The sequence below is a fragment of the Thalassophryne amazonica genome, chromosome 21 (assembly GCF_902500255.1).
Source record: "Thalassophryne amazonica chromosome 21, fThaAma1.1, whole genome shotgun sequence".
Lineage (NCBI taxonomy): Eukaryota > Metazoa > Chordata > Actinopteri > Batrachoidiformes > Batrachoididae > Thalassophryne > Thalassophryne amazonica.
The window spans coordinates 22,991,638-23,018,494 of NC_047123.1; the positions used below are offsets into that span (position 1 = coordinate 22,991,638).

Genomic DNA, 26,857 nt, shown 5'->3' on the forward strand with positions numbered 1-26,857 from the left:
CCTCCAAATATCGGATAGAAGAAGAAGTAGTAGTCACGTGACCCAGCTGTGGCCCTCCCAGTGTTAAAGTAGCGGGGCTGACCTGAGCGCTTGACTGGTCATTGATGTTGCTCCGCTTTTGTTTACTACAGGTGTGGTATTACTTTGGTACTTTTTGGTGACTATGAGACATATTTACAGTTGTTTGGACAACTCATATGCTATGTAGCCGAAGCTAGTTAGTGAGTGTAAGTGGCGGACGGAGTAGTTCAGGTCCAGCTAGCTAGTTTGTTAGCCGATAAGATATCATAGCTATTTGTGCTGGAGATTAAAAACAAAACAAGAAGCAGACTTTAAGATTTTTGTCAGTTGTTAGTCTAGAAAATCTCGGTGAGAATATTACGGAGATATCACAAGTAATAGTGAGTCTTCATGCTGGCATGTTTTGACTTATTCAGCCCCAAAATCTGCACTTGTCTTAAGTTAGCTTGTAGCTAAGTGGGAGCTTTACCTCAAATATTCAGGTTTTCTACTAATTGGCAAGGATGTACATCACAGTGGTATTTGCCATTTTTATCTCCATTTATAATAATATCCGGAAATATTTGGAATTTTTCTTATACTGTCATGTCTGTAAGTATTTGGACAGTGAAATGAAACAGTCAAGATGTGCCCATAGTGTACAGCTTTAATTCAAGGGGTTTAACAAAAAAAAATAATCGGGTTAATCATTTATATGTGTGTGTATGTATGTATGTATGTATGTAGATGCACACAAAATGTATAGTTTTGTATATTCTTTGCATAACCTTTGTTGGGTTGTTTTTATACTTATCCGTTTGTATACCTTGTGTGATTATGCTGTTGTAACAATTGAATTTCCCCAGCTTGGGCTCAGTAAAGTTTTGAGCTTGAAATTCATGACTTGCCTACAGTGCAGCTTCAACACCATGATGTCCCTGTTTATCGCTCGGTAATCCAGTCAGTTTCTGTTTGGCTGGTGCATGAACAGCGGTTTGTTGTTGAATGTCAAACGAAGTGGTGTAATATGGTACCATATATTGTAGCCCCCCCCCCCCCCCCCCCCCCAATACATCTGCTGATGTCAGCTGGACATCTTATTAATGACAACAGGCTGCATTAGGCACACAGTGCTGCTCAGTTGTTGTGATGTACACATATAAAATGTCATTCATTATTGTCCAAATACTTATGGACCTGACTGTGTATATATATGTGTGTGTGGGCTGTGTTTGTGCTGAGCAGGTTGGCCATCTATCCACAGTGATTCTTGAGTGAGAAATTAAGTTTAATTTTAGTACTGATGAACTTTTAAATTGTGGGTATGTCGATACCTTCAGTTTGTGGTTGTGTGTGTTGTTTTTTTTTTTTTTTGTGAGTCTGTTAGAGCTGTAGACTGCCTCTATAATCTATTCAAACAGGTAAAATCTATGTTTTTCACAGTGACAGATGGTGTATAAGTATTTCACTCATTCTTAATATTTTTGTTGGTGTTTTCACTTGTAGTTTTGGACCCATGGGATTCCCAAGGCAGATTAAGAGACTGGTCTGACTGGTAGATGTGATGGTGTTACCGGGTGCAGGGGCTCTCCTGCGGGCTGACAGCTGATGCAGAGGAGTCCCTGCTCCTCCTCCTCCTCCTCTCAGACAGACAGCCGATGAGGAGGCAGCAGAGCCTAGAAATGACACACTGAAAAAAACTTGAGCATGGATTAACTGGAAGCACTGGGATGAGCGGAACAGATTGGATGCTTTGCCGGAGTAAATGTCTGCAAGATTTAATCCACTGAAATGTATTTGAAAACGGCAAGAAAAAACTGCCAGAGTGGGTTTCTGGATATTTGTCCCGTGCGTTTATCTGTTGCCTTTATATTGAGAAACCATCAACACGGCAGTTTACTGACTCAGCACAACATCATGAATTAAATGTGTGCCTTTTCTTGTCTAAGCAGTTTATTCGGCTCCAAATTGTATTTAACCTCGTGTTTTATGACCTCACTAATGCTTTATAGAAATTTTCACTGATCAACTTTAAGAGTTACAAACTGCCAAGAAAGTCAATTAAAAATAAAAAATGCAAGGACTGTGCATCCATATCACCGTATTATATCCATCACTGAATCCGTAACTTCATTGGAAGAACGGTGCTTGTAACAGTACCAACCCCTCTGAAGGTTTTCTTAAAGTCCTGCAAGATTTTGGCCCACGGGGGTGGAGAGAGCTGCGGGAATGTTTGCTGCCGTGGAGCATGGCCCGGTACTCTGCAGCGACTCCAACATCTTGTGTCTGTCATGGAAGGGCCGTGTGCCCAAGAGCGAGAAGGAGAAGCCTGTATGCAGGAAGCGCTACTATGAGGAAGGCTGGCTTGCCACCGGAAATGGTCGAGGAGTTGTCGGGGTCACGTTTACATCCAGTCATTGCAGGCGGGATCGGCCTACCCCACAACGAGTGAACTTCAACCTCAGAGGACACAACAGCGAGGTAAGTGGTGATTTTAAGTGAAATGTATAAGGGCAATTCCATGAGACTGTACCATCCTTTACCGTTTCTTCCCAACTGGATTGTGAATTGTTCATTTCAATGCAAAGGCCTCCTTTACACAGGAAGGCAGTAGTAATGAGTGTGTCTTAAAACGTGCCCGATATGCATAGGTGGCGTGAAAACACCTTTAATGTGTAATCGCTTCAGCGGCCTTTGTGCATCTTGTCTCCCACAGAGTTTGTGCCCTACAGATGATGTCACATTTCCACAGAGATGTGCCGCTTTTTTGAAATATATGCAGGATTTCGAGCATTTTGCCAGTATACGAGGTCTGTCCAAAAAGTATCAGACCTTTTTATTTTTTTCAAAAAACATATGGATTTGAATCATGTGTGCTTGCATGAGCCAATCTTGAACCTTCATGCGCATGCGTGATTTTTTTCACGCCCATCGGTTGCATCGTTCGCCTGTGAGCAGGCTTTGTGTGAGCACTGGTCCTCCCCTCTCGTTGGATTTTCATTGCGAGGTGGAACGATTTGGAGCTTTGCTGCATCAAATTTTTCTAGAAACTGTGAGACAGCCAGGTGGAAACCATTCGGAAGATTCAGGCGGCTTTCGGTGACAATCCTATGGGCATCACACAGATTAAGGAGCGTTACAACTGGTTTAAAGACAGCGCACAATGGCGGAGGGTGCGCCGCGCTCCGATCGGCCATCGACATGCTGAAACGACCAGATCATTTCCAAAGTGAACGCTGTGTTGATCCGGGATGTCGTCTGACTACCAGAGAAATTGCAGAAGAGGTGGATATCAGCACTTTTTTGGCACATTCCATTGTTACAGGAGATTTTGTAATGAAAGACGTGCGGAAGTTGGAAGTCTCACAGGACATGTTGTGACATGTCCAGCTCTTACACAATTCCTCGGATACTTACTCAACTGAAAAGCCACCGAAAGCCGTTTGAATCTTCCGAATGGTTTCCACCTGGCTGTCTCTCACAGTTTCTGGAAAAATTTGATTCAGCGCTGCTCCAATCGTTCAGACATTTTCCTCAAAATGAAAATCCAACGAGGGGGGAGGACCAGTGCTCACTCATAGCCTGCTCACAGGCAAATGACGCAACCGACAGGCGTGAAAAAGGTTCAAGGTTGGCTCATGCAAGCACACATGATTCAAATCCATAAGGTTTTTGAAAAAAATAAAAAGGTCTGATACTTTTTGGACAGACCTGGTATTTTCTCAATGTGAGTGCGCACTCGGAGAGAGAGAGGACAAAACGTACTAAATATTAAGTGGTTAATTTCTCACACTCATCATTTTGGATTTATCTAGTGTGCGTGCGCGTGGGTGATTTTATCTGTCATTCACAGGTGGCATCAGCTAAATGAGCAGAAAAATACATCACTGGACTTTTTATGGCTGGAAAACAATTGACCCATGAAAAATAAAAACAGGTTTTAAAAAAAAAACATTGCGGGGACTGAAAAGGTCATGCAGCTGTTGTCCTGTTCTCACTTTGTTCTCTTCCGGCCTTACTGTTGCGCCACACAGAGTTCTGTCAGTCAAACTCTGAACTATACATTTCATGAGGAAAGAAGAACAAAATTGTGGTGAGTCCTACTATGAACTTAATGTACCTACTTACATTTTCAAATGTTCTCATGCAGGTGGCGCACAGTAATGGAAAAAAAAATCCCGCACACTCGCATAATCCAAACTGAATGTGCACGTACAGAAACATGGAAAAAGGATTAATTTAATTTTAGCTTTTTTTTTTTTTTTTTGTCTTCCACAGTAAGAGTTTTAGTTAGCTAGTGCTACAGGTTGTCATAACAGTAACCGGGGTGTAGATTACTTGTCTGACATGACGTGCTTTCGATGACAGCCGAGCTGCATGTCCACTTGTGCTGAATTGACACCAATGCTTTCAGAAGCCCAGAATGATCCATCTGCCACAGGAAAAGTAGAAGGCAAACCTCTCTGCTCAGATTTGAACACAAAACTTTCTGATGAACTCCACAGACATCAACTGACAACTCATTTTGTGCTTTATAAAATTAACTTTATTCATAAAATCAGGCACACAGTCCAAACTGCGTCTCTCCGGTCGTGTCAGTGGATGATCTGCTGTTGACACCAAAAGCACCCCAGTGATTACATGCCTGACGGCCGGTCACAGGGTAGTCTGTGAGGTGTTTCTGTGTGGTCTTCCGGCCTTGGCGACTCTTCTGCGGAAATCAGATGCAGCTTCATACTTCATGACAACTGTTGCTGGGAGAGAGAAAAGGCTCCACTGGCTGATCTAATTGGAGGTGCAGCTGTAGAGCAAAGTGCCAGCGGGACTTTTCTTCATTCACGACAAGGATTTAATTGTTTTCAGATGTCATTTTCTGTAAGACGTGTTGATGAATCCACTACAACTAACTGGTAAGACATTCTATTTATTGTGTGTGAGAATTTACGCCGCATGAGGACCACAGCTTTCAGCCAATTAATGCACAGCACCATTTGACATATTTCGACTTATGAGAGAGCCTGTAAAAATCCATAAATTAGCAGCATCATTGTTTAAGCTGCAATGTTGAAAGCGTGTGAAAAAAGTAGCGGCTTATAGTCCGGAAATTGTGTAGTCCGGAATAAATGTGTAGCTTTCTGTGCTCATGCTACGTCAGCATTCTGCAAGCTATCCGGGGGATGTTTTTTCTGATTGGTTAAAATTGTTAGTGGCGGAATTTATGAAATCGTCTATGATGGATAAATTCTGACTTTCAAAGGTGGATATTTCAGTTGTAAGCGCTCCTTATTTTCATTTATACACATCAGTTGTTTATAGCACAGTCTCTTCCCAGCTGTATTTTATCATTGAGTTTGCTTTTCCTTTAAAGTCCACAGGTCATACTCCATCCCTGTGTAAAGGGAGTTTAAGGAACAAAAGGCTAGTGGTACCAATGTCGGTTCATTTTAATGTTAATTCTGGTTACAGCAGCTGTCAGTGAGACCATAACAACTAGGACTTTTCCAAACGTGTTGCATTATGGGTCCCTGAAAGACTGCATTGACAACTTTCCTACTGTTGTGTTTGCATTGTAAATTAGGTGCAGAAGACTTTTGTAGTTGCCAGGTTTTAAGAACAACAGATGTTTGCTTACATGTACGTCATGGTGACGTGTTTGGCAGAAAGAGATTTCTCTTTCTGACTTACCAGCTTTTCAACTAGAGCGATAGAGTTCTGTGATTTCCAGTATTTCGTGCGTGACGTACATTCACTCTGCTGTCTGTGTGTTTGCTTTGACACCCCCGTGTTGGATTGCCCTGCTGCACTCCCGTCTGTCATCAACAGCTCTACAGGAAAAAACTGTAGTGCTTCGATCGCTCACCATAGTTTTGCACTTTTTTCACAGTGCACTGAGGCCATTCACTTTGTTGTTGGACCCGTTAAGCACAGGCTGATGTGTACGTCTGTTCCTATCAGTGTATACCAGCACTGACAAAAGTGAACCTGACACACACGTTGGCTTTGTTGTTTCTGTTTGTGGTCAGATGGAGGAAAAGTGCTGCATTGGCTTTCCACAAAGCAGCTCAAGGGAGCTCAAGGGAGAATGTGACTGTTACGCAGCAGAAGTGTCATTTAATTCTGCATCGTTTTAAGTGAAACATTTCTCTTTTGCTGCAGAGTGGTGTAATATGGTGAAGAACCATCTTTCACCTCTTCATATTTGAAATAGCACAGAAGCTATGGAATTATAAATTAACAGTAACAAGAGCAAAAAGAGATTTCTGGCGTTTGCCAATCCAGATCCAGATCACCTCCAAATTCAGTGGAGTCTTCCATGCCCCAATATCTAATATCTTTGGTTAAAATGTCATCAATTTGCTCCCGGTGTGTCGTGGGCGCCTTATATATTTGTAAAGCACTTTGAGTGTCTGATGCAGATGGAAAAGTGCTATATAAATGCAGTCCATTTACCATTTATCAAATTCCATGCTGTAGTTTTGACATTAACCTGCTAACAGACAAAGACATAAACTCTGATGATTTTATTACGTCCTTGGCAGACGTAACTATTTTACTATTTTTAATGAGAGAGATCGCTATGTTGATTTGGCACAAGGTTTATGCTGAATGTCCTTCCTGATGCAACTCCACATTACCTGGGCAGGAGAGGGCTTAAACCTGGAGCCTTCTGCTCTGCAAACAAGCTCACTATCCGCTTTCTCTGTGGACCTTATCCAACTAACGATCTTAGTTTTGTTCAACCAACAGGCAGCGGAGAATCTAAATTTGTTCAATTTATATTATATAAACATGAGGCAAAAATTAATATTTGTGAAGTTGAAAGTAGTGTTAATGCATTTCTGCATAATTGTCTTAGTTGTTTAAGTAGGTGGTGTGTCCGGTTATCTATAATCTAGTTTGATAGATAAATTTCAAATTACTCTGCTCTATTGTCTTCTCATGTTTGCAGCTTGATCCCCATGCATCGTTTTTGCACCGTAGTTTGAGTAAATAGCTGACAGATCATCAGATGCTTTTTTCTTTTATGTTTAATCACACAACTGCTTCATAATACTGCATTTATGAAGTTATTGTCTGTAGAACACTTTTAGATCAAAAATAAATCATCTTGGCAAGTAAGAAGTTTTGCACTACTTTAATGTTGTGATGGTATTTTTATATTTCGAACGCAGCTCCTTGACCTTAATGGTGGGCGTGCCACTCGGGAAGAATTACATTTCTCTGTGTGTTGCACAGTGATTCCTTTGGGATATGTATCAGAATAGATGAATGCCTCTTTTGATGTTGCGTTGGTTTCTTTCAGCATTACATCCGCCCAAAGAGGGCTGGGAAAGAAATGTTGCAGTACTTTAGGTACATTTAGGTGGTGGCTAACTGCTGATTTGTTGCTTCTTTTTTTTTTGTTGCCTTAATACAGCTGTCTGTGTCAGTGTTCTCCCTTTATTTCTGCTGACTCAACTGTGACCAGAAGCTGTCCCTTGATATGATATGACTTAACGTCACAATAAATTTGCTGGGGTCAGCAGCGCTCCTTGTCCAAGTCCTAGAAACTGACTGCCACCAAAGAATAGAAAACAATACCTATTTCCCAAAATCTTAAATGCTGCAAACTTGGCAAAAAAGAATCACAAGGCCTGTATTCTCTTTATATTCATAGTTATTCACTGGCATTTGGCAAAGATGACCAGGTGACCAGTGTCTCACTGAAAGTCTACATGATTTTACAAATATTAATGAGAATTATGAATTTTGTGAGTATATGTCCACACCACTGGGTACTGATTGATTATCCTGTTGAACTGAGTATGATGGATGTGGAGAAATTTGTGGGGGTGTGGGGGGGGCACTGTTACTGATCTGTTGAAGTTGCATTTAGCAAGCGTAAGCCCCACTTAAACCTTCTTTGTTTGTTGTTATTCTCTGAGTGTACATCTCACGTGTTTTTGCCCAGTGAGAGGAAAGCTGCTCCCTGATTAGGATTAATCCTCTCTGGGAATAGGCTGAGTCACATTTCAGAAAGTCAGAGGCACACAGAAGGGGGGGCGTGTACGATGGCGACCATACTTGGTACCTTTTTGAAATGGGTGAGAGAAAAGTAAGAACAGCCATCTGTTTCTCCACCTATTTTCTATGTTTGTCTTTACACTGTAAAAATGACAACTATTTTGAAAATTAATTTTATCAAGAAAAAATGCCAAATTCTTTTTCAATGGCAGGGGTGTTGGCCAAGTGCTTAGTGCACTTAGTTTCAGTGCGGAAGGTTTCCGGTTCAAACCCCACCCTTGCCACATTTCTCCATGTTGTGGAGTTGCGTCAGGATGGGCGTCCAGCATAAAATGTGTGCCAGTTCAATATGCACATCCACCTTGGATCTCCTGTGGTGACCCTGATTGGAAAAACAAGGTAGCAGCCGAAAGGATGTACAATTTTATTTATTTTTGAATGAAGACAAACTACAGTTGAGTAGTTTTAAACTGGTGTACACTACGCATAAACTTGCTACAAGACCCTGCCCCTCTTTGGTGAAGGTCCACTTTCGAATACATTTCAACGGCAGGTGACTGATCAGGGTTGAGGCAAAGACAGACTTGATCAGGGATCCCTACACGAGAGGACACTTTGGGCAGCAGACTTGTTTAGAAGACACAGAATAACTTCCTCATCTACATTTGTTTTTTGGTATATATGTCTTTAAGGTGGTCCTGGTGCGATGGAACGAGCCCTTCCAGAAACTGGCTACCTGTGACACAGATGGAGGGATTTTTGTTTGGATCCAATATGAAGGTCGCTGGTCTGTAGAGCTGGTCAATGACCGTGGAGCTCAGGTAGGATGCACATAAATGGTACCTAAAGGAAATAATTACTCAAATATCTTTTTTTATGTTGATGTTTTGCACCAACACAGAAAATGGAATGTGCTATAAATCAGTAAAAATACAATTTTGCATGTTGCAAAGGTGTGCATAAAAATAGACAGCTATAGAACACAAGTGGGACCACTTTGGATTTTAATATCACAATAATTTACAACAATCTTTCTCTCTATAAGGGAGCAGTCTTCTTTTTTTCCTCGACAAAAGTGAAATGTAGCCAAAAAATCTGTCAGGGTTAGTAACGCCTGTTAGTCAAATGTAGGCCTTATTTTTTCACAATTATTACAAGATTTAGTGGAAGTGGTCACTTGTGAAATTGACGTTGAAAGAGTGTCCGATTTTGCTCTAATTATTAGCTGTTTTTGCTATAAGCGTGGAACCCAGTATTTACGATCATTTAATTGTCTTGATGTCTTTGGCTTTCCTTTAGGTGAGTGATTTCACCTGGTCCCACGATGGCGCTCAGGCTCTTATCTCCTACCGTGATGGTTTTGTCCTGGTGGGTTCAGTCAGTGGGCAGAGACACTGGTCATCTGAGATCAACCTGGAAAGCCAGATTACTTGTGGTATCTGGACCCCTAATGACCAGCAGGTAACACACTTCCCACAAAAGCTCTGTGGGTATGAATGTCCCCCGAGGAGATGGATAAATTTTTGTGTTTCAGTTAGCTGCTTATAGTACACAAGCTTGTAAATCAAGAGACAGAGATAAACCCATAGGGAGATTAATTGTGAGTTATAGCAAGTCTGCTGTCCTAAAGCGGCTGTGATTTTTGCTCATAAATGTTTAGCCACTTGTTTCTTTGTTTACCATCTGTCATCTCCTTTTCTATTTCTGTAGATGTCCCACTTTCCATCTTTGTTCCAGTTTTTTTTTTTTTTTTTTTTCTTTCTTTTTTATGATTCTCGTCTTTTCTTCCTTGCTAATATGCATTAATATCTCCCCTCCAGGTCTTGTTTGGTACTGCAGATGGACAGGTGATAGTGATGGACTGCCATGGGCGCATGCTGGCCCACATTCTGCTGCATGAGTCTGATGGTATTGTCAGTATGTCCTGGAACTACCCCAGTTTCCTGGTGGAGGACAGCAGTGAGAGCGACACAGACTCGGATGAATTCTCGCCACCACAAGGTATGCTGATCTGGCTCGGAATTTAGTTTTGAACCACCACACCTTTAACGTGATCTGCTCATCTCCTTTGTCAGTTTGGATACAACATACACTCAACAAAAATATAAACGCAACACTTTTGGTTTTGCTCCCATTTTGTATGAGATGAACTCAAAGATCTAAAACTTTTTCCACATACACAATATCACCATTTCCCTCAAATATTGTTCACAAACCAGTCTAAATCTGTGATAGTGAGCACTTCTCCTTTGCTGAGATAATCCATCCCACCTCACAGGTGTGCCATATCAAGATGCTGATTAGACACCATGATTAGTGCACAGGTGTGCTTTAGACTGCCCACAATAAAAGGCCACTCTGAAAGGTGCAGTTTTATCACACAGCACAATGCCACAGATGTCGCAAGATTTGAGGGAGCATGCAATTGGCATGCTGACAGCAGGAATGTCAACCAGAGCTGTTGCTCGTGTATTGAATGTTCATTTCTCTACCATAAGCCGTCTCCAAAGGCGTTTCAGAGAATTTGGCAGTACATCGAACCAGCCTCACAACCGCAGACCATGTGTAACCACACCAGCCCAGGACCTCCACATCCAGCATGTTCACCTCCAAGATCGTCTGAGACCAGCCACTCGGACAGCTGCTGAAACAATCGGTTTGCATAACCAAAAGAATTTCTGCACAAACTGTCAGAAACCGTCTCAGGGAAGCTCATCTGCATGCTCGTCGTCCTCATTGGGGTCTCGACCTGACTCCAGTTCGTCGTTGTAACCGACTTGAGTGGGCAAATGCTCACATTTGCTGGCGTTTGGCACGTTGGAGAGGTGTTCTCTTCACGGATGAATCCCGGTTCACACTGTTCAGGGCAGATGGCAGACAGCGTGTGTGGCGTCGTGTGGGTGAGCAGTTTTCTGATGTCAATGTTGTGGATTGAGTGGCCCATGGTGGCGGTGGGGTTATGGTATGGGCAGGCGTCTGTTATGGACGAAGAACACGGGTGCATTTTATTGATGGCATTTTGAATGCACAGAGATACCGTGACGAGATCCTGAGGCCCATTGTTGTGCCATACATCCAAGAACATCACCTCATGTTGCAGCAGGATAATGCACGGCCCCATGTTGCAAGGATCTGTACACAATTCTTGGAAGCTGAAAATGTCCCAGTTCTCGCATGGCCGGCATACTCACCGGACATGTCACCCATTTAGCATGTTTGGGATGCTCTGGACCGGCGAATACGACAGCGTGTACCAGTTCCTGCCAATATCCAGCAACTTCGCACAGCCATTGAAGAGGAGTGGACCAACATTCCACAGGCCACAATTGACAACCTGATCAACTCTATGCAAAGGAGATGTGTTGCACTGCATGAGGCAAATGGTGGTCACACCAGATACTGACTGGTATCCCCCCCAATAAAACAAAACTGCACCTTTCAGAGTGGCCTTTTATTGTGGGCAGTCTAAGGCACACCTGTGCACTAATCATGGTGTCTAATCAGCATCTTGATATGGCACACCTGTGAGGTGGGATGGATTATCTCAGCAAAGGAGAAGTGCTCACTATCACAGATTTAGACTGGTTTGTGAACAATATTTGAGGGAAATGGTGATATTGTGTATGTGGAAAAAGTTTTAGATCTTTGAGTTCATCTCATACAAAATGGGAGCAAAACCAAAAGTGTTGCGTTTATATTTTTGTTGAGTGTATATTGCTACAGGTTGGCAGCACAGTGCAAGCATATTTTTCCCAACCGGATAAATGAAAGAAACCGTAACATCTATATGTCTCTTAACTATTTTGGCTGTGTAAATGTTAAGGTTCATGTGGATTGTCTTTTCACTGCTCCTCCCTTGATCGTCACTTTAACTTTGAGTGTTGTTTGATTGTTACCAAAATATAAAGATATACACTGAAAGTTCTGGTTTTGTTTATACGATTATATATATATTATATATATATATCGTATATGATTAAATTAGAGATGATACAATTCAGTTTCTTTCACCTTTATGGTTCCGGATGGTGAGAGTAGTATTTTATTTTCTTCTCCGTTTTCAGGCTCTTCTACGGTCACTTTAGGCCTGTGCGATTATGACTAAAATCAAGATTAAAAAGATTACTTTCTGCTTTTATGTATTTTCTTTAACTATAACTTCTGTTTTTGGTAATTGTCAAATACACCATGTAGTGTAACTGAAAACAAAACTAAAAGTATAAATACAAGTAAGCTAGATTTTGAATGGTTACAACTGAAAGATCCTCCCATCAAGGCCACACCTCCAAAATACATAAATGTGTGCTGCCTGTTGATGACTACTGGATGGACAAGACAGAAAGTGAATGGGGAAAGAAAGCCGTTAATCACTAAGATAACCCACCAGTGTCTGAATGTTTCACAGTAGTTACTTTCTAAAGCGCAAATGAACACAGGCACCATGGCACAATCGTGTGGAAAGCATTTTTTTAATTAGTGTCATTGAAGTCTTCATTGAAGTCTGTCCGTCTGGCCATTTCTCACTCTTCTATGTGCATATTTTGTCTCACTTAGTGCACAACCGGAAACCAATGCTGACAGTCAGCTTCACCTCTGGAGACATCAGCCTCATGAACAACTACGATGATCTTTCTCCCATCCTCATCCACACTGGTCTGAAAGGTGTGTGGGTGTCTTATTATTGCTCACCCAGATGTTCCAACAACTCTGTTGTTGTTTTTTTCCTCCTTTGCCAGTGTTAAATGTACATGACAAAGGATCGCTTTCTGTGTTGCATGCTGTGCTGTAGATGTGGTGGTCCAGTGGTGCTCCCAAGGGGACCTTCTGGCAGTGGCAGGGATGGAGAGAACTCTTCTCTCCCTTGATCCTGCCTCTCCATCACCCACCAGGAATGCGATTGTCAAGTTCTACAACATTTGTGGTGAACACATCTACACAATGGACACACCAGCACAGGTAAGTAAAAGAAATGGCAATCTAATCTTCTCAATAATTTAGTTTTTAAGATATAACTGGAGATTAATATGTATTTGAAGCTGAAGAAAAACAAAATGGTTAGTTCTTGTCATCTCAGAAAAATTCTTATTTTAAAGACTCTGCAAAGTGATGAGTGAAATAGAACAGTAAGTGAAAATTACAGTATTCTACAAGACGTGGCTGTGTTTGATACGTAACTTTCCTTGGGTTACTCTGTGGAATTTGTAGGTGGTGTTAACATATATTTAATAAAATCAAACACATTACCCCTGAGAGAAGTTACCATAACAACCATGTAGAATGATCTGATGGAAATGGTTTAAATTTGAAAGTATCTTTCCCAGCACAGATGTGCAGATAGTATTACCATACAAATTGTTAAAAGTTTTTGAGGTAGAGATCAGTGTCAGAATTCTTTGAGAAAGATTCACAAGAAACTACAGGGGAATGTGTACAGTCCCTTTTTGTCTTGGCTTTCACCCTGTAGCGTCCTATCACCACGCTCTGCTGGGGTCACCGGGACTCTCGTCTGTTTTTGGCGTGCGGCCCTGCGCTCTACGTTGCACGAGTGGAGCATCGTGTCGCCAGCTTGCAGCTCCTTTGTCAACAGGGCATCGCTGCGGCACTGAAGGAGGAAAAAGATGTCGCCAAGCTCACCATGCCTTCCCGCCTCTGTTCTTATGTCACTGCGGCGTTTGTCCCTACCATCAAGGTAGCTTCCATAGATGATCTGCTGTTATGAGAGGACATAATTTGAATAACATATACCTACTTGTGACAAACCAACTGCCTGGTGTGATTGTTTTTTAAGTGTGGCTCTAAAGTTCAACAAAAATAGTTAGTGTAAATAACAAAACAATTGTGTTAGTAGTGAGAATTACAAAAAGTAATCTTACCACCACTTTTACTTCTTCAGCCACCAATACCAGATTCTAACAACATGCGCGATTTTGTGAGCTACCCAACAACCGGGAATGAGCGTCTGCACTGTACCATGAAGCGCACAGAGGATAACCCTGAGGTGGGGGGGCCTTGCTACACTCTTTACCTGGAGTACCTCGGAGGTCTGGTGCCTATCCTCAAGGGTCGGCGAATCAGTAAACTGCGCCCTGAATTTGTCATTATGGATCCCAAGACAGACGGAAAAACAGGTAGGACAGAATTAGTTTTTGTATAAGTTGCACCTTTTGTTATCTGCTTTTTTGTGCATTGTTAAAGTGTACTTTTTATTATTGGAATCTATTCTGTCGTAGTTAGTTTATGTTGTTTAGTTCTTTGGTTTTAGGGAAAAGTCCTTTTTATGAATTGTTGTTATATTTATTTTATCAACCACTGTGATTCACCCCCTTCTCTCGGTATCTCAGTCGCATGTATACTCCGGAAAATATGATAATGGCAAAAATGAAAATGTTTTATTCTCATTTGGTACTGACTTTCCATCCAAACGTTTTATTGCCATTATCTTACTGTATGAGCTGCTGCTGCCACCCTGTTGGATGTGTTTGGTTTTAAAGTGATACAGTTGTGGTCCTGCAGAATCTTTTTGACAGGATTGAGAGAGAGAGAGAGCAAAGAAACTACGAAAACAATAGTTTGAGCAGCGTTTCACATAACGCCATAATCTTGTAGGTTTATTGTAGTTTCCTTCCCACTGTAGCCAAGTGCTTGCTCACAGGGGGTCATTTTGACCGTTGGGGTTTTACATAATTATTGTATGGCCTTGCCTTACAATATAAAGTGCCTTGGGGCAACTGTTTGTTGTGATTTGGCGCTATATAAAAAAAATTGATTGATTGATTGATTGATAGTTTAAAACTGACCACTCCTGTCTAGATGCTTTTAAAGTGGCTTTCACAGTACTGCGATAATAACTTTATTATGTTTGCCAAAGAGTGCTATTTCACAATAATGCATGCATTTCTATAATTTCCTGTGTTTGTTCATGTTAGTACTACGTTATACAGCAAGATTATAACACAGGGGGAAAAAACAATGACCATATATAACTGTTATTTATATCCACAAGATGAATAGGGGAATGACTACCATTTGAAGTTTATTAACAAAAAACCCCCCAAAACCCTGTGACGTGAATATGGTGTATTGACTAGTGATGGGATGATGATACCTCAAGGAGTGTATTGACACACTACACAAACTGTGTCGACACTGTATTGATACTGTGTTGGTCGCTCCTTGGGAATATACTGCGGCGCTTTGGGATTCCCTTTCATTGCTATGCTGATGACACTCAATTGTACATGCCAATAACTGCTGGTAATCTCATTCACATAAAATCTTTGGAAGATTGCCTTGTGTCAGTAAGAAGTTGGATGTCTAGTAACTTCCTACTTTTAAATTCTGATAAGACTGAAGTTATGGTTCTTGGTCCAGTGAGGTATCGGCATCAATTTGATCAGCTAGCACTTAGCTTAGGTTCGTGTGTTATACATCATACGGATAACGTGAGGAACCTTGGAGTAATTTTTGATCCTACGTTGTCCTTTGATCTCCACATTATCAATCAATTCAATCAATTTTATTTATATAGTGCCAAATCACAACAAACAGTTGCCCCAAGGCGCTTTATATTGTAAGGCAAAGCCATACAATAATTACGTAAAAACCCCAACGGTCAAAACGACCCCCTGTGAGCAAGCATTTGGCGACAGTGGGAAGGAAAAACTCCCTTTTAACAGGAAGAAACCTCCAGCAGAACCAGGCTCAGGGAGGGGCAGTCTTCTGCTGGGACTGGTTGGGGCTGAGGGAGAGAACCAGGAAAAAGACATGCTGTGGAGGGGAGCAGAGATCAATCACTAATGATTAAATGCAGAGTGGTGCATACAGAGCAAAAGGAGAAACAAACACTCAGTGCATCATGGGAACCCCCCAGCAGTCTAAGTCTATAGCAGCATAACTAAGGGATGGTTCAGGGTCACCTGATCCAGCCCTAACTATAAGCTTTAGCAAAAAGGAAAGTTTTAAGCCTAATCTTAAAAGTAGAGAGGGTGTCTGTCTCCCTGATCTGAATTGGGAGCTGGTTCCACAGGAGAGGAGCCTGAAAGCTGAAGGCTCTGCCTCCCATTCTACTCTTACAAACCCTAGGAACTACAAGTAAGCCTGCAGTCTGAGAGCGAAGCGCTCTATTGGGGTGATATGGTACTATGAGGTCCCTAAGATAAGATGGGACCTGATTATTCAAAACGTTATAAGTAAGAAGAAGAATTTTAAATTCTATTCTAGAATTAACAGGAAGCCAATGAAGAGAGGCCAATATGGGTGAGATATGCTCTCTCCTTCTAGTCCCCGTTAGTACTCTAGCTGCAGCATTTTGAATTAACTGAAGGCTTTTCATGGAACTTTTAGGACAACCTGATAATAATGAATTAGAATAGTCCAGCCTAGAGGAAATAAATGCATGAATTAGTTTTTCAGCATCACTCTGAGACAAGACCTTTCTAATTTTAGAGATATTGCATAAATGCAAAAAAGCAGTCCTACATATTTGTTTAATATGCGCATTGAATGACATATCCTGATCATTAGAGACATTACGAGGACTGCTTTCTTCCATTTGCGAAATATAGCGAAGATTCATCCCATCCTGTCTATGGCTGATGCTGAGACTTTGATTCATGCATTTGTCTCTTCTAGGTTGGACTATTGTAATGCTCTATTTTCTGGCAGTCCAGGATTAGGGGTCTTCAACTGGTTCAAAATGCTGCTGCCAGACTTTTGACACAAAGCAGAAAGTTTGACCACATTACGCCCGTTTTGGCATCCCTGCACTGGCTTCCAGTTGCTGCAAGGTCGGATTCTAAAGTACTGTTATTAGTTTATAAAATTGTTCATGGACTTGCACCTCCCTATCTGGCTGACCTGGTAAGCCCCTATGTACCGGCTCAGGCCCTGCATTCTCAGGGTGCAGGATATCTGTGTGTTCCCAGGGTGAATAAAAAGTCTGCCGGTCACAGAGCTTTCTCCTACCGTGCTCCAGCTCTGTGGAACGATCTCATGGCACACATTTGGCAGTCGGATACTGTGGAGACTTTTAAGTCACGTTTAAAGACTCATTTGTTTTCCCTGTTTTATCATTAGTGTTATGATGTGTTTTTATTCTTGTATTCTTTTATGGTCATCTTTTTATTGTGTTTTAAATTTTTAATTCAGTTTTTTTGTTGTTGTTTTATGTTGTGTGAAGCGCCTTGAGACGAGTTAATCGTGAATTGGAGCTATATAAATTAATAAATTTGAATTTGCAGTAGTTATAAGATGGAAAAGCTAATGTGCTGCAAACGCAACATCAGCCTGTGAAATAGTTAATCGCCAGTCCTCTATTTAAAATATGATCTCATCATTGCATAATTTCATGTGCTCAATTTGTGTCGAGTTAAGCTGTTCATAAGAGCTTAAAATTTCCTTAAAACTTAGTTTGTGTAAATGCTAAACTGAGTTGGTTTGTAAAATATAGCAAATTTGTCTGTAATAAAATTCAGAGTTAAAATTTGTAACTTGTGTATGGAAATTTGTTAACTTAAGTGTTAAAGCATACGAAATAAAAGACTAAAAATATATTCATTTATGCATTTTTATTGAGGAACAAAAGTGTCTTTGCACCAAGGCAATTTCTCCTCTTACACACCAGTTCCCCTGCCTTAGAAAAAACTGAAATGAAGATGGTGAGCATAAACATTTCAGTGCGAGTTGATAAAGGTGTGGATATGTTTTCTGGTTATTCTTCCAGTATTGTAAAGGAGTACAAACATATCTAATTGGAAAAATAACAGTAAACGATGCCCAAAGGAGAAAAAGATTTACCTTACAAGTATTTGGCGTCAAAAGATCAAAATTATTCCATACTGGGGAAACGGCTTTGAACGATCCATGAAGTCAGTGGAACAAGGTGAGGGCAAGCAAAAATCCAACAGCAAAACTCCATCCAACAAATCTGCAACATGTCGATACAGTTTGTTTCCTTATAAACACAATTTGGCGCAGCGCAGCCGAACGACACAGTTCCTGTATCGGTCACCTGATTTTTTTCTTAAAGCGATACACGCACCAATATGGGGTTTCACTCTTCTGTGCTCGGCACAGTGCTGACGAGGTTTAGTTATACATCTGTTTTGATCATATATGACAAAGTGCTGCTGGTCAGCCAGACATGCCATGAACTGTCAACCTGCACATTACTAAGGCAGTTTGATGAGCTACACTAAGTAATTATCTACAAAGACGCATTAATTGGTGACTAAAAATATGGTAACGATCTGATGGTTTGACACCAGATTACATTAATCTTGCATATTGTGCCCCCCAGATGACATATACAGCAACAGTTTAATATCTGCCATGATTGACAGCTGTAACTGTTCGGACTCCAGTGACATTGAGCTGAGTGATGACTGGGTTGGCAAAAAATCTCCAAAAATATCGAGGGGCAGCAAATCCCCCAAACTGCCCAGGTAAATAAACACCTCGCTGGCAGCTTGCCCACACATACAGCAAACTGTTTACTTTTTTTTTCTGTTTTTGATAATCATTTGAGAGGTGATTGCTCATCTTCCAGTTAACACATGTTAATGACTCCATTGAAGACAAAGGAACAAAATTGATTCATATCTTTTTGCTTTCCTTCTGAACAGATATCCTACAGTAACATTGATGCTTAGAACTGTTTATTCATTTTGGTTTGCATTTTCCCCTGGCACACTGTAATTTAATCAGAACAGTTTGAAGTCATTGCATGCCTAAACCTTGTGTTTTTGTGCTACCTTCTCTGTAGAGACTTAGTCTGTCCCTTTACCAACAGGATCAACATTGATCCCAGAAAATCTCCTAAACTTTCCCGAGCTACGCAGGAGGTATCAAGGTCACCACGGTTACCCATAAGGAAGCCCTCGATTGGATCTCCAAGTCTATCAAGGAGGGAATTCCCTCTAGATGACATCACTCAGGTAAAAGCTTTCGAAATTAATTGTTGTACTAAAACATTAAGAACACATAAGGGATCTGGTGTCAGAATATGTGGGTTTAGGTGCTAAGAGAAGTGGGTCTGTTGGGTCAGACTGCTGATATGCCACAGGTGGGGTGTGTGACTCTGATAGATTAAGACAGGGGGTGCCTGCATGTGTGTGTTAAGGAACACATGGCTTCTTCTACCCTCCCAAAGCCAACAGATGAAGTTGGCAGGTAGGGTTTAGAAGTTGAAAAATGTAATTCCTCCCACAGACAAGTGCACACACGAATTGCCCGTTATAACATATCTGTATTTGTTCATGTTGCGGAGTTCCCCGAAGATTTATTTGAGCACCGATGAATATGAACTTTAAGGAGTGTCGGCCAGAGTGTGCACAAATTAAAGATGGTGGCAAGTCTTTATTTGTATGTTAAACTGCTCAGACTCAGCGTGTAGTTGTGCACTCTCCAGCAGTGGGACCTGCTGGTCTGCTTACAGAGGCCTGATGGTCACCCATAGCAGGTGTCACCTATGCACCATAGATCTGTACAGATACTGTTTAATGGTTAAATTAAATCTTTTGAAGTTCATATAAACCACTTCACTCTCTTCAGGGAAACTAATATAACTGTCTTGTTTTTGTGTTACAGCAAAATTACCTTGCTCAGGTCACATCTAATATTTGGGGAACAAAGTTTAAGATTGTGGGTCTGGCTACTTTTTTGCCTACCAATCTTGGTGCAGGTAACTTTCAGCAACATTGTTTTTTGGCAAGTTAAATAGATTGAAATCAGTACCATGTATGGAAACATTGAGTGTTTGCCTGTTTTTAAATAAGTTCCATTTTGCCATTCTTTTTCTTCTTCCTCACACTTTAGTAATCTATAAGACAAGTCTCCTCCACCTACAGCCCAGACAGATGACCATCTACCTGCCAGAGGTGCGCAAGATATCCATGGACTACATCAATCTTCCGGTCTTCAGCCCTAATGTCTTCAGCGAAGATGAAGATGACCTGCCTGTTACAGGCCCTGCTGGCAGTGCTGATGACAATCCACCCTGCACTGTTAACATCCCCATTGCACCCATTCATAGTCCTGCCCAGGCCATGTCTCCTGCTCAAAATATTGGCCTTGTTCAGTCACTTCTGGCTAATCAAAATGTTCATCTGGATGTGCTAACAAATCCCACAGTGACGCCAGCTGGGATGACTGCGAGTGGATCCGACCAAAGCCACGACGCCACCATACTAACGGCACAGTACACAGTTCCAACCCGGTACTCCAGTCCGGGTCAAGTCATTTTTGGGGGACTGGACATGGGACGGCTAATGGTGGGATCTCCGCCGTCTCATCATCCTTCACAACAACAGCAACCACTAAGCCACCAACAACAGCAGCTCCAACAACTCCAACAGCAACAGCAGCTTCAACAACAGCAGCTTCAGCAGCAACAGCAGATCCAACAACTTCAACAGCAACAGCAGCTTCAACAGCATATGTTGCAACAGCACATCCAGCAGCAGCTCCAACACATCCAGCAGGAGCAGCTCCAGCAGCACATACAGCAACAGCTGCAACAGCAGCAGAATCAGATGCAGCAACAGCAGCACCCCTATCAAATTCAACAACCACCACAACAGCTCCAAATTCAAATCCCTGTCCCCTCTGTGTCATCAAGTCAGCCTTCAGCTGTTCATCAACTCCAGCCGGGGGCGCTGCAGATCCCGATCCCTCAGCCGCCTTCTGATTTGGTAGTTGAGAGAATTGCAGGGGCCGACCACGAGCTTTTACTTAAAATCAAGACAAATCTGTCAGCTCCGCAGCTGGCGGAGGGCGATACAGTGGTGTTCGCTGCTCCCCTAGAGATGAGCAAAATGAACCCCCCGCCGCCCTACCCCGGGACAGTGGCTGCTGCAGCCTCAGCATCAGCTTCCATTGCTGCAGGAAGCACCAGTGGGACCCTTCCCCCTGCTGACCTTTGCCTGAAAAAGGGTGAGTCCCCACTTTATGCTTCTGGTCAGCCACCAGCACAGTACCCCACACCGCTGGGTTATGAGAGGATAACCACCTTTGACAGCAGTGGAAATGTGGAGGAAGTGTGTCGGCCTCGTACGCGCCTCGTCTGTAATCAAAGTGTCTACACATTACAGGGGCCTGGCAGCTCAGCCACTCTCAGGGTCAACTCATCATCTTCGGCTGATAGCAAGAAGGTTCAGCTGCCCTTCTCCTCTGCCACACTTAACAGACTCACTGTGCCCCGCTATTCCATACCTAGTGGAGACCCGCCCCCATACCCTGAGCCTGCCAATCAGAACACTGCCATCGGCAGGAATCCTGGACAGAGGTTCGATACCAGTTTGATCCACGCAACACTCAGAAGGAACAGCCGAGAAGCCGCTGTCAAAGTTTCTCAGATGCTGGAGCCACCTAGGCCACTGCCTCCAAAGACTAAGAATAGTGCACTAGCAGCCTCTTTCCAACAGAGGGTGCCACCAGCCTTATACACCTGTAGTCAGTGTAGCAGTGGATCCAGTATTGGAGGCACTGCCCCAGGTAGCACTAATGGAATAGCAGGGGGAACTATTATTAGACAGGACTTTCCTCCAGGGAATGGGGCACCACATAGTACAGTTATTGTTCACTCAAACAGTGCAACTCCACTAGCCTCTCAGTCCTCTTATAACCTACTGAGCAATCTTGATGGATCTGGAACTGGGACAGCGGGAGGAGGAAACAAAGACAAAGCTGACTATGTTAATTCAGCTTTTACAGAGGATGAATCATTAAGTCAGTCACTGAGGCATCTGTCACTGGGAGGAAATGATACGTCAGGTCTAGTTATCAAACGTCCCCCGCCCTATCAGTGGGACCCGGCTGCCACAGAGGAGGTGTGGGTTCCTCAAGAACGGACAGCATCACTCAACCCCATTCCCCCATCTGGATCTCACAAACCACCCCCCTTAATTATCAGTCCAGCTCAGCATTTGGATTTGTCCAGACTGCCTTTTGTTCTGTCTCCAAAGTCTCCCACCAACCCAAATGCTCCATCGTTCCAAGCCGCTGTGGCAGCTGCTGGGTACCAAATTTCTCTTCAGTACCCCCAGGCAACTGCCTATTCTGGAGCTCAGCTCCAACCAGTCCCAGGGCCACCAAACCCTTGTTCATCTCCAAATGAGGTCGTGGCACCAGTGCCCTTTTCACAGGCGGATGCATCCCTAGTTTTACCACCAGGTTACCCAGCAAATCTGGCCAACATAGCCTGCTGTTCTCTTCCACCTATGTATCCAGGAGGAAGTACTTGTGCCGGGCTTCCCATCACTCCCGTTGCCCTTCACACACCCTGGGGCACCTATAACGCTTGCCCCCCAATGCCTGCTCCTGCAGTCCCACTGCCACCCAAAGCCTCTCACATGAGTGCAGACAAAAAGGTTCTCTCACCACCTCCGCCGCCACCACCTCCTCCACCATCACCACCTCCACCACCAGAGCCACAAAGTCACGGGGGTCTAACGGAACCCATGGCAGAGGGAAGGGAATGCTTCCAGGAGGTACTTTCCCTAACCGAGAGTCCTGTGCCCCAGCGCTCAGAAAAGATGAGCAAGAAGAACCGTAAGAGGGTGGATAGTCTTGTCGAGGAAGCTAACATGCAACCTGTGGCAGAAGGAAGCAAGTCCAAGAAAGAAGGCAGGGCTCTGGGTGATTTCAACTCTCTGATCGCCAGTCCACGGCTAGGAGGCAGAGACAAGAAGAAGTTGAAGGGACAGAAAGAGCAGCAGCTGAAGACCAAGAAGCTGAGTAAAGTCCCTGCAAATAGTGAGTTCCAAGATAGTTCAGAAAGCGAACCAGAATTGTTCATCAGTGGGGATGAGCTGCTTAACCAGTGCCAGAGTGGGAAGAAGGGCTGGAAGAGTAAGAGGAACCTTAGGGCTGCCAATGAAATGGATGAGATTAAGTGCCGAAAGGCCAGTGAGAAGGAGGATCGTGGCCTAGGTAGCCAGGGTTTCGTATACATCATGGCAAACAAGCAGCCACTGTGGAATGAAGCTACACAGGTGTATCAGTTGGACTTTGGTGGACGTGTCACGCAAGAGTCTGCCAAAAATTTCCAAATTGAACTGGAAGGAAGACAGGTAAGGAATTTGTAAATCAAGAATTCTCACTTAATTGTAGCACTGAAGTGATCATTGCATGTATTCGGGTCTTGCTTAAATGTTAGAATTGAAATTTGTATATTGACAGTGTGAAATGTAACCACGTTGCCCATGTCCTATTTTTTTTTCCTTACTTTCTTTTTCTAAGGTGATGCAGTTTGGCAGGATTGATGGCAATGCCTACATCCTGGACTTCCAGTATCCTTTCTCTGCTGTGCAAGCCTTTGCAGTGGCTTTAGCCAATGTTACTCAGCGCCTAAAATGACAAGTACCATCCCAACTCAACTCAAGTTCTAGCTAAGATTCGATGCAATCTCTTGGAAGTGGCCAGGTGGGTTCATTTGACATGAACAAACTTGAACTTTGGAGCTACAACTAAAACCAGCCTTGGGTCACGGAGAGATACAATCACGCTGCACTACACAATGCTGCCACTAGAGATGCCACAAAAAAACATTGGCTGCATTTACCAAGGATGTTACACGTGGCACCTTGCAATGCACGTAGGGCCAAAGAGCTGAGCTTTTTATTTTTATTTTTTTTTTCCTGTTTTTGTAATCATCATGCAAATAAATGCTGCTTTAGCTAGAAGATGCTTAAAGACATGATAACTGAAAGAGGAATTGTCAACAGTCCAGCTTTCTAAAGGAGCAGCGATGATACTTGAAAACCACACTCTGGGTTGAAAGCTCCTTTTCTCCTAGCGTGTAGAGGTACTACTGGGCACTGAAATCCATTGCTGTACAAACCTAAGTGAAACAGTTACCACTTAATTATACTGCTTCTAGAATTTTATTAAATTACTTGGCAGAGGACTGGGAAGCGGGGGGGGGGGGGGGGGGTGTCCTTGTGGTTTGCTCTCTGCCATTTCTTTTACTATCAGCCTTTCTTGGCTGAAATTGATGCCTAGGTTTACACATTTTCGAGGAGCCCTTTTGAGTTCACGTTTTTCACTGTTATGAAACATCACTGTTGAATACTTGGAAAGGTGACATTAGAAAATAGCCGAACTGAAATGCAGTGTTTTCTACAAGGATTCCTGGGACTTTGAAGGAAGTAGAAATGTTGCTGTCCAATGTTAATTTATACGTACACGTCTTAATTTGTTGGGTATTCTATTGAATATGCTGTGTAACATTGCAGTTATGTGATATACAATCTTCATACCGTAACATGGTTTTCAGCTTACCCACGTTATCTGGGAGACTAGTAGTTGAATTTGAATATTACTGTGTAGTTTGGAAACTTGAGATAGGACTGACACATCCTGTACTTGGTGAAATCTCTCCATGCGGTGACAGAGGTGCCTCTTGGCATGAAGTGATTTGTCACCTGCTGTCACTTCTGTGAAGTGAGTGTGTATTTCGGGGCTGACCCTGCTATTAAAACCCACATTAACCATGTTAGCAAGGTACAAGATATATTTTTTTGTACATTTTGCTCACTCCGTTTCATAATTCTTTTCCGAAGTTGTGTAAATACATATCAGTCATGTAAATGTTGACTCTGACAGATGTTTGTTTACACCTGTCTTCTCTACCGTGTTAGTCAGTGAACATGCTTAGCCATCTAGGTAGAGGAAGATAGAAGATATCTTGAAGTTTAGTCAAAAGGAACTGGACTTCATGTTTGGTCTTTTAAGATGTTTTTCTGCTCACCCGAGTAGCTTTGTCCAGAAATGTCTCGAAGACTAGGCTGTACTTAAGTATACTTTCAGGTGTTTTTTAAAAACAAACAAACAAAAAAACTATTAAGCTGAAAGAATTTCTACCGACGCTTTGAAGTTATAACTCCAGTGAAGGATGAAGCGGTCGACATTATTTGAAATCTGTAATGCCGGTGACATTTGAAGGCAGTTGAGTTCTCGATAATGCGAGAACGTAGAGTGAAGTCGGCCGATGGGAGAGAAACATTGGCAACATGACAAAAGCCTGCAGTAGGATTTGAATGGAAACTACAAATAGCTAAAATTGCAGTAATTATTTAGGCTTGAATTTTTTTTTTTTTTTTTTTTTTAAACGTGATTCAAATGTGCCAATTTTATAATATGAAATGGGCCCGTAGGGATGCAGAAATGTGCTTGATATAAAGGAAGCTATCATGTCATGCCAATGCTCTATAGTCTTTGAGTTGACCTTATAATCTTTTCCCAAAATTACTGGATTTCTGGGTTTAGAGGATACAAGATTTTGTACCAAGCCTTATGACTGTGTTATGGCATGTTTGGCTATTGATGGGGTGCATCATGAAAACCCAAGTTAATGCTTACATAAAGGATCATGATTAACCGGTTAAAAATTAGGAAGACAATAACAAAGTGCAGTTATAGTGCTTTCATCCATTTCACCTGTCAATAGTCAGACGGAGCAGTGCGAGATGTTTTGGCTGTCCCCTCCTTGTCCAGGGTCTCTACGATGGATTCAGTAGAAATCCGCATTGGGATTTGACACAAGTTTTACACTGGTAGTAATTCCAGTTGTACATGGAGAAACATGTAGTAGTACCGGATATGAAAAATGGTAACTCAAAATCTAGTAATTTCAGGAAAATGCTTTGAGCGGGGTTTTAGTGTGCGACAATAAAGATACACATCTCTCTCTGAGGCTGGTGCAGGGACGGTGACTGAAAAATGTTTGTCATCTGTATTAATCCTTGAAAATGAAAGCGCATGTCATAAAATATAATTTGTGTGTGTTTGTTGTGCAATTATTTCCCCCACTCCCCAGAAAAAATTTAGAAATCACTTTTTAGTTCAGAACCTCAGTTGCTGGTCTGTATATTTTAATTTATGAGATTATTTCCTAAAGGAGATAGAGATGTATATACATACTGTATATTGTGGAGTTTTCTCAACTTGTGTTAAGTTTGTTATAATTGTTGCTCAAATTGTGATATGGGGGGGGGGGGGTCAAGTAAAGGGTAAACTTTGTGTTTTGTGAAATTTGCAATTGGTGAAATAGATGTGAATGAATAAGCCCCCAGGTTATGCAGCTGGTAGACTAGTTCTGTAGAGTGTAACTGTCGAGGTGCGTCTGTATTCAACGTGCAGTCTACCAATCCCGTAAGTGTTAAATCGGTCATCGATCCTGTGTGCAGTCATGTTTTTAAGATGTGCACAATGCATTCACGGGTGTAAGCTACCAAGTTCATGTTCTGATTCACCATTGGAGTTATGTTGATTCACTTTAAACTGATTTGTACAGGCTGAATTGTTGTAGATATTGTAGGATTTGGCTTTTCTTTAGAAAAGATAATGTGCTTTGTATTTGTCAGTGTAGATTTAAAAAGTCTGATTTGGTGACTGAACGTTTGTAGTGACTGGATAGTAAGGCATGCCATGTAAATTATTTTATAATTGTATATGTTTCCACATCTTTTGAATAAAATGTCATTGTTTCAGAGAAAGGAGAATGCCTTGTCTCCTAAAGTAATATTTTTGTGAATTCAGAAATCGTGAATATTTAGATGATTAAAACGAGGATCGGTATGGTTAATCTGAGTTTTCCATGCCATGATAAAATGGTAGTCACATGAAACAGACAAAATTTAAACCTGTGTTTTTGTGGAGTTTGATGGTCTAGATGTGACAGATATGATCTTGGTGTGATGTCATGAGAAATGGCTTGATACCAATCAGTTGTCACATATGGCTTGAGCTTCTCAAATCATGCCACAATCTGACAATAAAGGTCTACACAGCCACAGCTGATTGCCCACAAATGCAATGTGGGTCATTTTTACAGCATCCCTGAATTCAGTGCAGT

At 42.2% G+C, this 26,857-nt stretch overlaps 1 protein-coding gene across 1 annotated transcript; it reads left to right on the forward strand.

The window, feature by feature from the left end:
- Nucleotides 1-26,500, forward strand: tulp4a (TUB like protein 4a). The gene is made up of 14 exons (XM_034162866.1): nucleotides 1-131; nucleotides 1,507-2,481; nucleotides 8,697-8,825; nucleotides 9,304-9,465; nucleotides 9,825-10,005; nucleotides 12,559-12,666; nucleotides 12,794-12,960; nucleotides 13,469-13,693; nucleotides 13,898-14,132; nucleotides 18,302-18,446; nucleotides 18,767-18,938; nucleotides 19,591-19,684; nucleotides 19,819-23,072; nucleotides 23,242-26,500. Exons 2-14 carry the CDS (start codon nucleotides 2,230-2,232, stop codon nucleotides 23,356-23,358), a joined length of 5,241 nt encoding a protein of 1,746 aa, XP_034018757.1. The 5' UTR covers nucleotides 1-131; nucleotides 1,507-2,229; the 3' UTR covers nucleotides 23,359-26,500.
- Nucleotides 26,501-26,857: the final 357 nt, after the last annotated feature.

What these genes read in the sequence shown, in the direction of transcription:
- tulp4a (XM_034162866.1), top strand. Translation starts at nt 2,230, where the DNA reads ATGTTTGCTGCCGTGGAGCATGGCCCGGTACTCTGCAGCGACTCCAAC. An exon ending in TCAGAGGACACAACAGCGAG is followed by an intron (nt 2,482 to 8,696) that starts GTAAGTGGTGAT and finishes TATGTCTTTAAG; the next exon opens with GTGGTCCTGGTGCGATGGAA. An exon ending in CTCTAGATGACATCACTCAG is followed by an intron (nt 18,939 to 19,590) that starts GTAAAAGCTTTC and finishes TTTGTGTTACAG; the next exon opens with CAAAATTACCTTGCTCAGGT.